This window comes from Bactrocera tryoni, chromosome 1, assembly GCF_016617805.1.
Source record: "Bactrocera tryoni isolate S06 chromosome 1, CSIRO_BtryS06_freeze2, whole genome shotgun sequence".
In the NCBI taxonomy this organism is placed as follows: domain Eukaryota; kingdom Metazoa; phylum Arthropoda; class Insecta; order Diptera; family Tephritidae; genus Bactrocera; species Bactrocera tryoni.
This window is the reverse complement of record NC_052499.1, coordinates 46,507,035-46,522,695: the sequence shown is the minus strand read 5'-3', so window position 1 is coordinate 46,522,695 and position 15,661 is coordinate 46,507,035. Positions and strand designations below refer to the sequence as shown.

Genomic DNA, 15,661 nt, shown 5'->3' with positions numbered 1-15,661 from the left:
TGCACAGAGATTTTTTAATTATTAAATGCTACCTTTTTGAAATTAAAATACTTGCCGCCTGCCTAGTATTGCTTTCATTTAAATATTTTCGCATCTATTGTCTTTGTTGTTTTTGCTTTATGTATATTTACGCTATACTTTGTCAGCTTTCGCATGTTCGCCGGATTTTATAGGTGACAAACCGCGCGCGCATATTTTAATTACATTAAGTTGCATGTGGCAACGTTGGCACTCCAATAGTGCAATAACATGCATTTCGCAAACGTGCACACACACACACACACACACACATGCAAGCGCATACTCGGCAACAACTTTTAAATATTTCTGTCATGCAAACATTGCTTGAGTTGAGTTATTTGCGCATGCAACACTTTATCTTCATTGACAACTGCACTCATACACTGCCATAATTAACAGGACATGGTATTGTTGACACGACGCGAACACGCAGACACGCGCAGCCACATTTCCGCGCGCTGGTTGGCGGCACTGCGCGCTATGCACTTTAATTTGACAACCTTTTTGCATTTGCTGCAAAAGCTGTCAGTCCACATTGGCAGCTCGAATGGCGCAAGCATAGCTTTATTGAGCAATAAATGCAATGGCATGCACATATGTATATATACATACATGTAAATATATACATGCATTCATACATACATATACATGCATACATACATATATACGCACACAAAAAAATATACATACACACACATATATATATCTATATATATATATATACATGTTATACACACACACCATTCGCTGCAGCAACAACTGCAAACTCGCCGCATAAATTATTAAAAAATCGCTCATACGCCCTGTCGTGCATTGACACTCATTACCCATACGCCTGTTCCGTGCGCGTCCATCGACTGACTTCCCTTTAGCCACATCCACTTAGCCACTCATTGCTTACTTGTTTGGCTACTTAACATAAACACTTATTAAACGAGTGACATTTTTCAACATTAAATTAATTGCGACTTGTTATTATCGCTGACATTTTCACCGGCACGAGTAATTGTTGTAATTTTTGCTGTTGCTGTTGTACGCATGAGGAATTCCATTGACTGCTGTGTTGACTGTTGAGTCGAAATTGCAGGCGGCATGCTTGCAACCGCATTAAATGTTATGTTGTTAAAATTTTCATTTAATTAAAAAACAAATGGGAAAAATCAGTGGGAAATGGAGAAATACCGGCAACAACAATAGCAGGTGCAAAACTTGTACAATAACAATAGCAAATGCATATTTAAGCATAACAACAATTTATAAAGTTGACGGTTAACCCGAAATACAACATTTTCTGAATTTATTGCTCTTTAATAATTCATTGTACTCACTCTCTCTCTCTCTCTCTCTGAGCAAATGTGTAAATTCATACGTAAACATGTGTGCACAGTTACAAAATTGTCATGTCCGACTCTTTGTGAGAGCAAATACATATCTATATTGTTTTTTGTTAATAAAATTTCCGTCCAATTCATCAAATTTTGAAACTAATTTCTCAATGTACAATGTACATATGTACGTCATTTGTACACATAATCATGTTACCGGAAGCAAGACCAAAAATTAAGCATACATCTAGTCAATATAATCAATGCTACTGTAGGCTCTTGCCGAAAGTCGATGCGTCTGTAAGAGTAGTTGAACAATTTTGACCGCCAATTCTCTGGATCATGGTTGACAATGATCTTCTGAACAAACTTTAACGAGTTGGCTGCCGAGTGATTGCCTATGCAGAGGACGTAGTTTTCATGGTTGCGAGAAAATTTTTACACACCGCATATGAATCAGGTCCGAACTCAAGTGTACCTCATTGTATCTCAAATGGATTGTGACATTCGTTGTGTGGCTTGTGACGCCGTCCATATCATCCAATTATATATTAATATTCTCGACACTATGAGCAATTCTTTGCCTCACTGGCACGGGAGCAGTTTGTACTGTGCCTGTGAATTCAAATTTTTCCACAGACTTCGAATTTCGGTAGTAAATTTTAATAATTCCGATTTGTTGTTGGAACGTATATCTTTTACTGAAGATAAATGTCAAAAGAGCGCGAACAACTATGGCGTCGTTTGCTGTCCTTATCGAACTACTTTTGTGACATCCCTATTGAAACACCTATTATATAATTCAAATAAAAAATATAATAGATTTTCCAAAAAGTCTTGCGGTATTTTCGCTAGTTGGCGCTGAAAGTGCGTAGTTCTAGTTTTATTCGTCGCATCGGGTCAGGCTATACCTTTTTGGAAAGCTCATTTCACGCGCTAACACGTGTTTGATTGATTGTCGTTTCTTTTAAGTCGTTCGTGAGTTATAGCGTCGCAAACATGTAGCAAAATAAAAAGAAAATACGGCATATTTTACAGTACTACTACGATAAAGGCAAAAATGCATCTCAAGCCGCCAATAAAATTTGTGCAGTTTATGGACCCGATACAGTTTCCATTTCCACCGCACAACGGTGGTTTCAACGTTTACGTTCTGGTGTAGAGGTGGTAGAAGATGCGCCACGCTCCCGAAGTCCTGTCGTCGAAAATTGCGTAAAATCCCTGAATTGGTCGAAAGAGACCGGCATAGTAGCAGCCGTAGCATCGGTCAAGAGCTGGGCATGAGTCATCAAAAATTCATTTCAATTTCAATAAAAAAGAAATTCAATAAAAATACAGCAAGACTTTTTTGACAACCCATTATATGTATGTATATTTCAAAAAAAGCTTGGAAGCTGTTCTAAGAGACAGAAATAAAATTCAAAAAAAACATTTCAAAGTTTGCAAATAAATATTTCCTCTAAGGCGACAACCTATAACAGCAACCCACAACCGAAGTTGAAAAAGCACGAATCAGTGCTAGCACAGCTTTAGGTTTATGAGCTATTTATCATACCAACATATGTGTTTAAATTTAAATTAAGCTTTAATTAAATGCAAGAAATCAGTTCCGATACACATTGTGACAAAAAGCATCCAGAAATTGTTATTAAATTCCCCGGGTATACAATATTTCAAAGAAAGTATATTCTACAAAGTTGGCAAATTAATTCGGGAAAGTCGAAAAGAAGTTGCAGCTGTTCAAAAATGAGTGAAAGTATTGAAGAAATTTGCTATATTCTGACATTTTTGTTTAAAAAAGGGAAATAATGTCACGCAAGTCACCAATGAAATTTGTAAAGTTTACGGAGACGATGCTGTATCAGTTCGTGTAGCACAACAATGGTTTGCTCGCTTTCGTTCTGGAAATTTCGATGTGTAAGATGCACCTCGTTTTGGTCGACCTACCGTTCAAAAGTCGATGAAATTATGAAAAAGATTGAATAGGGTCGTCATATAAGCAGCCACGACATCGCTAAGGAACTTAACACTCATCATCAAACGGCTTTGAACCATTTAAAAAAGGCTGGCTAAAAAAGGAAGCTCGATGTTTAGGTACCACATGAATTGTCTGTGAAAAATTTAATAGACCGAATTAACATCAGCGATTCTTTGCTAAAAGGAAATGAAATCGAAATATTTCTGAAGCGAAGGGTAACGGGAGACGAAAAGTGGATCAAATACGACAATAATGTGCGAAAAAGACCATGGTCCAAGTATAGAGGAGCTCAACAAATGGTCGCCAAGCCAGGGTTGACGCCTCGTAAGGTTATGCTGAGTATTTGGTGAGACTGGAAAGGAATATGAGCTACTCCAGCCCGGTCGAACGATTGATTCTACATTTTACTGTCAACAACTGATGAGATTCAAGCAAGCGAAAACGGCCAGAACTAAGCAACAGAAAGGGGTTCAACTTCCATCAGGACAACGCTAGACCACAAACTTCTTTGATGACTCGGCAACTGGGAGAGCTTGGCTTGATTTTGATACATCCATGATATAGCACTGACCTTGCACCATCGGATTACCATTTGTTTCGGTCAATGTAGAACTCCCTTAGTGGAGTAAAGTTGGCTTCAAGAGAAGCCTGAATGAACCAAAAGAATAAAAAATTTTCGGAAATTAGTAATTATTTATATGTATTTAAATCAACAATTTTTTTATTGCTTTAAAACGCACGAAAAAAACAAATCCCTTCTGAGCACTTACTTTATATGTAACATTTTACCCTTTTTCCGTTGACTGAAATAAATTCTCAACCGCACATCCATACAAAAAATTTTAAATTTACATACACAGCAAATATGAAAGTTATTCGTTACTCCATTGTTCGCATTGAAAATATTAAAAATAGTTTAATATCAATTTAATAATAATGGCTTTGCAACCATTTACATATTCCCCTTGTAATTGTAATTATATAATTTTTTTAACGCTTTTCTTTTCCCCTTCGTGCCGTTTCATTGCAGAGCCATTCACCGATTACCGTGTCATTGTCCAGGCGTTCACCATGAAAAACGAAGGCAACCCCTCCGACCAAATTGTACAGCGCACCGATGTCGCCGGCCCGAGTCCACCGTATGTGGTTAACCTGACGTGTCACTCGCAGGACGCCATAGCCATACGCTGGCGGCGACCGCACGAATTTTACAACACCATCGATTTTTATATAATTAAAACACGTGTGGTGGGCCAAGACAACCATCGCGACATACGCATCAATGCGTCGGCAAAGGAGCTGGAAACAGCGGTAAGTCAATGGTGTTGAGTTAAATGCGGCAAATTTAATGCATTATGTGCTGATAGTGATACAGATGTCTTAAGCAGGGCGATGGATAGTCGAAAAGTAGGGAGTTAATTGAAATTATTATTGGAAAGATATAAGAAAGGAAAAGAAATGCCGTTTTTTTATGAAGCAAGTGTTTTCTGAATTTTTACATGTTTTTAACAGTTTTTTTAAAGAATTTCTATTTGATATTTTAGGTTGTTATATTTGAGTTCCTAAAAGACTGGCACGAGTATTCATTATTATCTAAAGGGTGATCCATTTCGAGGTACCAATTGACCAACTCAAAACCAGAAGTTTTATGCTTACCGAAATGTTTCCTCAATAAATCCACTGACTGATGTGATGTGTGGGAAATAGCGCCGTCTTGTGGAAACCAAATGTCGCCGAGATCACGGACTTCAATTTCAGGCATCAAATAGTCGCTAATCATGGCGCGATAACGGTCGCCATTGACGGTTACGTTCTCACGGGCTGCTATATTTTTTACACTGCGTGATGGACGTGGTCTATTCGGTCGAATATTATCCAATAATGAATGCTGGGTCTCAAGACGGGTGATGGTGTTGCGAATAGTACGCTCAGTAGGCCAATTATGTTGACCATAAGTAGAATGAAGCGCGCGAAACACATTCTTTACAGAACTTGAATTTTCATAATAAAAATAATCGATTTGTTAACGTTGTTCAGACCTAAGGCTTTCCATGATGAAATGTCAAGCAAATGCAACGAGAACTAACTTCAGAAATAAAGAGAAATTATCTTTGTTTCCTTTTTTTACTACAGCATGCATCATCTATTATGTCCATATATAAATAGTGAATTTAAAATTTGAGTGGTTTAAAAATGTTTGTTGTTGTGATTATGAGCCACTAAAGTAGAGCTGGCCATCTGCACACTATCTTTAATCATAACACAGAAGTGCATTGCTGCTGCTGCACTGTACTGCTCTGTTCCCTCTTGCTTCGACTTTCTTGGCAGAGTTGCCATCGCTTTATTCTGTAAGCGATTTCTTTTCTTTCCTTTTCAGGCAGCTTTCGGACTTCTCCACTATCTGCTTCTGGCGCTTTAATTTCTCACTGTCAATTGAGGTTTCCATAGCCTGGTCTTTAGCAATCTTACCCAATATAAAGACTATCCTCTGGTACTGGCTATTCTTCACTTGATTTAGTTATTTCTTTCTTTGCTTACATTGACCCTCTCCTTTAGCAGCCACTGTATTTTGGTGGGTACTCATGGCTGCTTTAGAGATGGAGTGTTCCATAATAGTGCTATGGGTTTTTCGGTTGCTATCCGCTGTATTCACTGCCGTGGTATCTAGCTCTCATTCAAGAGCACCGCTCGCGATTAGCTATTCTCGACACCTTTACTTAGCGTCGTATTGGTGCACATATAACGCTGCCACAGTTCGACCGTCCTGACTTGTAATCATCCCGATTACACTTTCATTAGAAATACTATGCTTTAACCAAGGCTTCAAGTTTGCTACTTCCCATATTCCTTCATATGGAATTTGGCTAAGTTGAAATCCCTCGACATCTCTAAGTAAATACGTGTCAAATAGTTCGCTTGGAGTTGTACGTGCACTAGAATGCATCGTATTGTTTACAACATACTCTATGTTCGGTAAAAATTTGTTCGGTGTTCCATTTCTACGAGATAGAACGCACTCTTTAAATTCAATAACGAGAAAATATTTTATTTGCTAGCCTATCTAGAAAATCATCAATAGGAGGGAAAGGATACTTATATTTCAATGTTATCTTGTTCATACGTAGGTTGCTATATATATTTCTGGCCTAATAATGTAAATAGGCATATTTATCAACGAAAATCTTTTTTTTTTATTTTTTATTTTTTTTTTCGCCGATTGCTGTTTTGTTTCGGGCTCATACGCATAGATCCATGATTCGTCACCTGTGGCGATCTTATAAACGTCTTTTGAAGCACCGCGATCGTGTTTTTTCAGCATTTCTTTACACCAATCCACACGAGCCTTTTTTTGAGCGATTGTCAAATTGTGCGGGATCCAACGAGAACAAACCTTTTTTACGGCCAGGTGTTCATGTAATATCGAATGTATGCTGGTGGGAGAAATGCATAGGCATGCCTCTATCTGAAGGTATGTTACATGACGGTCTTGCATTATCAGTTCACGTACGGCATCGATGTTTTCTGGCACAACCGCTGTTTTTCGACGACCTTCACGGAATTCGTCTTTGTGCGAGCGTCGGCCACGATTGAATTCATTGTACCAGTTTTTCACAGTGCTATAGGATGGTGCTTCATAGCCATACAAAGGTTTTAGTTCATCGATGCACTCTTGTCGTGATAATCCACGTCGAAAGTTGTGAAAAATGATCGCACAAAAATGTTCACGAGTTAATTCCATTTTTTGGCCGAGATGAATTTTTTAATTCACTGTAAATAAAACAATTCACTATTAAATGACAAAACATTCTGAGTGATGTTATGCTAAAAAATTTCAAACTTTCCAATGGAAATGTCAGATTGCACCTGACAACACTTAGTGTTGCCCTAGGCCAGAATATATATAGCAGCCCTCTTATTACTAAAATCCACACTTAACCTTATGTCACCTGATATACAGATTTATAATGCTGCCACAATGGGCCCTGTAAATTTGCTATCAACACAAATATATTGTATAGTTTGGCAGAATACCTTTTAGTAAATAAATTTCATTTTATTTCTTTCTTTAAAAAAAATATATATAACAAACCTTTTTCTTTGCCATCGTTATTGATTAATTGAACGTACATTATTGATGCAATTTCCACTAAAATAAATAAATTTCCATTACAAAAAGGGTACCTCAAATTTTTAGTTAAAGAAATCAGAGAATATGAAATGCAATATTATTTATTTCTTTCAATGTCTCTATGTTTATATATATGTACATAGATATATGTATGATAACAATTAAAACTTTCTATTGCAACAAAAACCATATTATTTTACACAAACAGGAACATGAAGAAACATCGACCTTAGAAAATCCTTTATCCTCATCCTTCAAACATAAATAAACAATTTATTTGCAGCCACAAAAACCACAAAACAGATTTATATTTGCTAAAAATATGGCACTTGACTGCATTGAAGCTTTATAAATACAAAATTTATTTTTACTAACGTCAATAAGCGAGCATAACTCACTACATCAGTGTGTGAAGAATTCAATGTAATATTTTGGCCGAGTTTTTTCGCTCAATTTAGTAGGAGCAAATCGCTTTTCTATAAAATTTAATATTACTTCAGCCGAGAGTTGAGACCGAGAGTAAATATCAAAAATGATTTCAATTCGACTCGCTTTATAAAAGTATATCAAAACGACTCATATATATATACAGGTATATACATATATATATATTTCCTCACTTACATATATATAAATATATATATACTCACTTAAATTCTGGAAATCTTTTGCGGTTAAATTTTAAGCCACAACCAGACACACACACGCGCAGTAAGATATACTGATTCCATGCGCACATCGGTATATTTATTTGTGATTGTGCAAAGATCATTGCATATTTTTCGGCGCAGAAACCAAATAACTGCTTTATTCACAGAATTTTGTATGTATATCATATTTATTCATTTTTCCTAAGCAAATAAAAGTAATAAAATAAAAATAAAATAAGTCTCACCAATGTTGACGACTATCTCTCTCACTGCGGTTTCAGCAAAAGCAGTGAATATGCCAAAAAAATTAGTGCTACTATATATATTGTAAGCTTGCAGCTATTCCGCCACAACATACACACACATATATGTATATAAATAAAGAGCGATACTTTACTTGTAACTCTTGCCTGCACCACCGACTCACATTTCACATGTTCTATATGCACACACACAGCCATATCTTCCGGATAGCTCAACTCATATTTTCTGATTTACTGATACTTCTTCTTCTTTCCTTTTGGATTTATTTTGCAGATGATACTACAAAATATAACAACACACACGGAGTATGAAGTCAGAGTTGCAGCTGCAACTCTAAGCATAATAAATCCAAAGAAAATCGTACTGGGCAAATATTCCGAACCGAGAAAGGTAAGTACTGTGAAAAACGAACAAAAAAGAACAGTTATGAATAAATATAATACACAGACGTAGCCATGTTTACACGTTTGTTACGGCACTTAGAAGAGTTCATAATGTCAGGCACACCGAAATGCTGAAACTTAACTTATACGAGCTTACCTTATAACTTGCAAAAGCAAAAAAAGGAAACGAAAAAAATATATATAAAAGAATGCGCCACAAATATTTCCATTTGCTACACCAAGGCTCCGTCTTTCTCGTCACTCTTTGGTATGGTTTTTGTTTTTCTACTCACATGCTCCGACATATTGCTATCTCTCTGAGATATCAGCTGCTTGTCTAAAATAAATTTCATCGAAAAGCTCCGCTAACAGTGTGTGGATATGAAAAAGTTGCACAATTTCTAGAACTGTAAGAAAAAAGTGTGAGAAAAATGTGCACGAAAGGGCCAAATAAAGGATGAAAGTGTAAAAGTGCAACTCAGGCGGCATAAAGTTGGCAAAAATATGGATAAAATGTCACGCCAACTAAACTTCGTTTGGCTTTGTTTGTAACCGTTATAACTTGTGTGCTTTCCTTGGATTATGTTGCAAAAAAATAAGTGATCTGCGAAATGGTCGGTGAATGGTGCAAAATATCTGAATTTCATATGGTAAAAAAAGAATTTGTTATTGCACACTCACGAAACCTGTCAACATATTTGGGTCAGCGGGCGTAAGCTTTCGATAAATATTTCAATTTCGTACAGAGGCAAATATTCGAAGACAAGTATGATTAAGTTATAAGATTTTGACTCAAACTGTTGAAATATGTGTCTGAATATATATTTTAGATAAATATTTGTGAAGTTTTTGTATTATTTTGTGCAATTCAGACAAAATGATGATAATTCACTATCTAATAACTTAACATTTAAAGCTTATCAAAGTTAACCGTTAATCAAGTGTTCAGAAGATAGATGGCGCTGTGATCAAAAAATTTATATTTTTGCTCTATTTTATCCAGTCTTAGAATTAATTAGTTTTTTTTTGTTTATAATGAAAACGACTCGTTCGGATTGTACAAATTTCTAGTTGTTACTATGTATGGGAATATGTGTCATACCCTATAGTTTTATATTTTCAGGCTTACGATATTTTCAAGTGTTAAATACTAGCGAAATTTTGGCTTAGCCTCTGAAAAGTTCGAATAAGTTTTTGCAATTTTTACAAATGGACTTTAAAATGAAAAACCAGGCATTCTCACTGCATCCCCATGCCAGTCTAGATTGACCTTAACCCATTTCAATGGATGTTTCGGATATTTCACTGCTCTGTGCCAAGCCTTTCAATTTGTTTGTGTTTGTTTGGATATGTATATTTTATTCTCAGATGAAGCTAAATAAATGTCAGTGATTTCAAAGACTTTTGCGGTACTCTTGATCCGGAAGTATACAGTATGGCCAAAAGTTTAATACTTTGTTTTGCGATAGATTTCAGGTTTCGGATTAAAATGAAATAAATCTCGAGTTTCATCTCAAGGAATCCATCAAATATAATTGAACATTTTATATACCAAAGCATATATTCGAGCTCTTGAGTGAAGTTCTTTTCCTAAGAAGAATTCTTGTAAAGGGTGATCCATTTCGAGGTACCCTATTTTTTAAAGAAAAAGCAAAGACGTTTCAAATTTAAAGAGGAATGCTTATTGTCATTCGAAAGAACATTATTCTGGATTTATTTTCAGAAGATTAGCTCTTTCAAATGTTGGCGTGGCTATGTCTCAGATGGTCCATCCGTTGAGTCCAATGTTCCTTGACTCGTTCAAGCTTGGCGAATGGCATGCGTGAAGTTTTGCTCCAAGGACTGAATCGAACCGAGATTATTCGCATAGACTTTACGTATCTCTACAGTAAAATTATCTGCTCATCGAAGTGTTCTCACAATAAATCCATTGATTAATGCAATGGGTGATAAGTGACGCCGTCTTGTTGAAACCAAATATAGACGAGATCACAAGCTTCAATTTCAGGCATGAAATACTCGGTTATCATAGCTCAATAACGGTCGCCATTGACAGTTATGTTCTCACCGGCCCACAAACCACACCAAACCGTTATTTTTTCTGAATGAACTGGCAGCAAAATGAGTTGATGGAAAACGTCGGATTTCTTAGAACTTTTTAAAAGACCGAAGAGCGAAAAGATGTCGCTTGGGAAGGTCGAACGGCTTCAGTTCTTGCGCAAACTGTATTTTATATGACTTTAATTTTAGATCTCGACGTAAAATGTGCAAGTCGTTCCAGTCCGAGTTGCAATGAACGGCACCGAATCGACTCTCCACGGTCTTCGCGTACACTCTCCGTTATGGCTGTTATATTACCTTCACTTCGTACTGGATGGGGTCTATTCGATGGAATATTATGCAATAATTTTTACAAATACACATCAACTTCAAATGTCCGGAGAATATGTTTAGATATGTCTGCATATACTAGTATATTCATAGGTGTTTCCAACAATTTGTGTGTGCCCCATAATGCTCGCATTTATTCAGGTATGAAAGTGGAAAAATTTGAATGGCAATAAACTACCGCTAGCTCCACAACATGTCATCACAACACATCACATCAATCATCAAACCATTCCACACACTTAAACGCTTTTTTTCTAAGGAAATTGCGGCAATGGCAGTCGCTTAAGTTGTCGCTTATGTGTTGACGCTAATAAAGCGTACAACGTTAAAAGAGTCATCAGCAATAAGCTTTCAAAAAAATTATACATAAAAACAGGGAAATTTTACGGAAATAGGCAAAGAAGAGAGTGGTTATATAATATAAGTATAATAACTACTTCTTACAAACAAATTATCAAATTCACAGAAAAACTTAGAAAATGAATATAAAATAAATTAAAGCAGTTAAGAGTTACTGGGGGTATAAAAAGCTCTCTACGGACTGGTGTCATGCTGGAAAGAATTATTTTTATGGCAACGACCGACCAATTTATTCTACTTAATATAGCACAGGAGCTGCAGACAAATGTTAAGTGCAGTTGATTTAATAAAAATATTTGTTTTTTTGTTGCGCAAAATGACCTGTGATTGGTCATATTAGCTTTCAATGGAAAGGCTGACTGGCACTCATTATGGTGCGATTTAACCTCTATACGCATGAGGGTGGTCGTTAAATATAGTTAAAATATTGTATACATTGGATTTTTTATCTCAAACTTTTCCCCGGTATCACTTAATAGAGATACTACATGAAAATTTTGGCTCCCATATAGTATATTTATGATCGCAGATATCATTAAGAAATCTTGTTAAATAAGTTGGTCAAATATCTCCCATCCGCTTTTTTGCTCTTTATTCAATGCTTTATAAGCAGTGTTATAGTGATCGGACTTAGTTCAACTAAGCGCCATTTCGTTCTATAATCTGTTTCCATCTAGAACGCAACTTCACAATACCACCCTCGTAAAAGCCCTCCTCCTTATTTGCGTAGAACTCAGACAGCCACTTTTCACAAGCCTCTTTTGAGTTCAACTTTACATCAACAAGGGCGTTCACCATGGACAGGAACAGGTGGTAATCACTTGGCGCTATATCCGGGCTATATGGTGGATGCGATAAAACCTCCCATCCGAGTTCCCGTAGCTTCTGACGAGTCATCAACGAAGTGTGTGGTCTGGCATTGTTCTGGTGCAACACTCACCCTTCCTGTTGGCTAATTCTGGACGCTTCTGGTCGATCGCCTGCTTTCAGCGGTCCAATTGTTCGCAGTAGATGTTAGAATTAAGCATCTGGCCATATGGGATGATTCCCTTCCAATCCCATCAAACACACAGCAAAACCTTCCTGGCCGTCAATCCCGGCTTGGCCACTGTTTGGGACAATTCACCAACCTTCGACCACGACCGTTTTCGCTTGATATTGTCGTATGTGATCCATTTTTCGTCGCCAATCACCATCCGCTTCAAAATTGGGCCGAGTTCGTTCCGTTTCAGCAGAATATCGCAGGCGTTGATTCGGTCCAGAAGGTTTTTTTTACGTCAAATCATGCGGCACCCAAACATCAAGCTTTTTTGTGTATCCAGCCTTCTGCAGGTGGTTTAAAATAGTTTGTTGACTAACTCCCATGCCATCAATATCAACTTCTTGTACAAAACACTTTTTTATTTGTGGTTTTTCGGTTTTTTTCATACTCTTATATACCACCCTAATGTGCATATATATAAAAATCTATATGCACAAAACAGTTATGTATATAAAACCTTAAATTCACGATCATACAACTTTTTATTTATTTATTCATTTCATATTTTTTTAAGTCCTCCATAGTTGTCTTACATCACCACTCTGCACCGCATCTCTGCCGCTGACAACTTATGAACATGCAATATATTTTGAAGCGTAATTTTCCACATTTTTCACATTTATTTTATTTCAACCCACGTAGCGGTTACCGTAACGATGTAGCACTCCTCCCACACACACACACACACACCTTTACAGTTATGCTCATGAAGCGAGCAATTTTTTATAACCGCTACAACTGCTTTCATATCCTGTTAGCTGTGCCGCAGTTGGGCTTGTTGGGCTCGTTGTATATTTTTGTGGTTGTTGTTTTAGTTTTTTTTTGCAACCAAAAGTTCATCATAATCCTTCAGCATACCTGACGCGACCGTCTGCTACTGCCACTTGTACAAATTTATACAGTTTTGTTGCCGTTGTTACCGTTATTGCTGTCAGCGAGCGGTAAGCTATGGCCGGGATGCGTTGCCCGTGTAGTTATTGTTCTTCGCCTTTTTGCATTTGCTTGTTTTATTGCCCATTTGTGTGGCACGTCATTTCCTACGCGCTACTGCTATCTCTATTTGCTTTCTCTTTTGGCGCTAAGCGACGGCACATCGCCTACAACCGCTTTAGCGCTTTCGTAGAAGTTGCCATAGTTTCAGCCGCAGCTGCTGCAACCGTTAGCGCTTCCCAACTGCCGGGATGATCGCTGGCTGCTGGTCGGTTGCGTCCGCAGTCTAATGGTCGTAGTAATATTTTCTCTTATGTATGACTCATACATCTAACGGAACAAACGGTAAAACCACAACATGTTCCGCTAAAAAGCCAAATAATATGCCTTAATGATGTTTATATAGAAGCAGTTGCGCTAGTGCTTCGTTGCTAATAGGGAGCTGGGTTCTTCCTCGGCATCACACGCGCATCTCTATTTATTTAATTTTTTTTTATGGTTTTTTGCTGGCAACCTTCTTGCGCATAAATCTCTGCCGCTTCCGGTCATGGTAGCCTTCCGCCGCCGTGTTGTGTTTCCGTTTCACTTAGTAACCGCCATTGAAGCCAACAAAAACAGCAGTTAACTCACTCGCCGCCTGCGCTCGCACTCGTTTAATTTATTCTTTCGCATTTACAACAACAATTTCGTACTTTAAATAGCGCTCTCGGCTTTGTTTTCGGTTGGTGGTTGTGGTGACAGTTTGCTTGCAGATTCAAATTTGTGGCAGTTGTGTTGACATTTGCGATTAACCTGGAATTGCTTTAAGCGCCTTCATGGGAACAACGAAAATAGTGGAGGCGAATTTATTTGATTACCAGATCATGGATAATTAGTTGTCATATTTAGAATCTCTTTCCATATGGCTGTTTTTGTTATTTTTAAGCATTTTTGTTATCTTTCTAGATCCATATCAAAAACTATTTCTGTTTTAATTTATCGCTAAGCAAGAACTCTGGACTAAAGAAAGGCGTGAAAGCTTTCGGTATCGAAAGCCATAGAATTCATCAGCTCGCTTCCACAAAATTCAGTTGTTAATGAGTTACTGAGCAGAAAATGTTTACTTATGAAAATAATGCACAAGTGGTGACTTAAATTTTTCTTTACTCCAAGGAAATCTGTTCTAGATCAATAAAATATGTCGAATTAACCACGGTTAAACTATAAAACTTTCAAGATTATTAGTAATGGTTTTTATAAAAATACTAACTATTAGGTCTACAACTTTGCTTCCGCCGTTTTGTTTTTTGTAAATTTCAGGCTTTATTGTATAAAAACAGTTATAAAAATGTTATTCAAAATATTGGCCGTCGCTAGCTACTACTTTTGAGCATCTTTCTGGCAGCATGCGTATTCCGTGACGAAAGAACTAATCATCTTTCGAGTCGATCCAACTATCAATCCAATTTTTGGCTTTTTAAAAAAGTGACATTTTCAGTTAAGAATAAATTTTGGATGCAAACAGATCCAAATGTCCAAGATCGATATAAAACGATTTAATCGATTTAATCGCAAAGTGCCATTTTAACATTTTCCAATTTTAAATAATTCAAAATAAATTTTTTCTTTCCAGATTTCCTTACATCCCAACTGTGAAAAGATTCAATCACTACTACGTCAATCCCACAATGATTATAATCTCGCTGTACTTGTCGGCATCATATTCAGCTGCTTCGGCATTGTGCTCATCGTAATGGCATTCTTCTTGTGGAGGTAAGTGGTGCTCCTGTATATATTTCGTACATACATATTTACATAAATAATTCACTAAAAGTGATAAGTAATTAAATTAAGCAGACGTTTTCACATTTTGCGCTAATTCCGCTCGTGAGAATGATGGCTGAATAAAGTGCTGAATTTTAGCTAAATAAAGTGCTAAATTTAGCTGAATAAAGTGCTAAATTTAGCTGAATAAAGTGCTAAATGTCAGTTATCATTCTCATTAACTGAATAGGGTTACAAATGTCAAAGTGACGGTAAAGCCATACTTAAAATTTTAATGGGTTTAATTTAATATTCTAATTTGGATTACTAAATGTCAGAAAGTGTCAATTTTTGTTCCACCGCTAAAGCCAAATTTTATTGATAATTTCCATTAAATTTTGGAGATTGTAATGCACACCGAGTTGAAGATCAACTTAAATTAAAT

The 15,661-nt window shown here is 36.7% G+C and overlaps 1 protein-coding gene across 7 annotated transcripts in view; it reads left to right on the top strand.

Moving 5' to 3' along the window:
* LOC120766559 (tyrosine-protein phosphatase 99A) overlaps window positions 1-15,661 on the top strand; it is a 531,852-nt gene that overhangs the window by 482,621 nt on the left and 33,570 nt on the right. For all 7 annotated transcript variants that reach the window (XM_040092152.1, XM_040092151.1, XM_040092146.1 and 4 more), the window contains 3 exons: window positions 4,355-4,635; window positions 8,641-8,757; window positions 15,086-15,225. In XM_040092152.1, coding sequence (XP_039948086.1) covers window positions 4,355-4,635; window positions 8,641-8,757; window positions 15,086-15,225 — 538 coding nt within the window. The remainder of the gene's footprint in view (window positions 1-4,354; window positions 4,636-8,640; window positions 8,758-15,085; window positions 15,226-15,661) is intronic.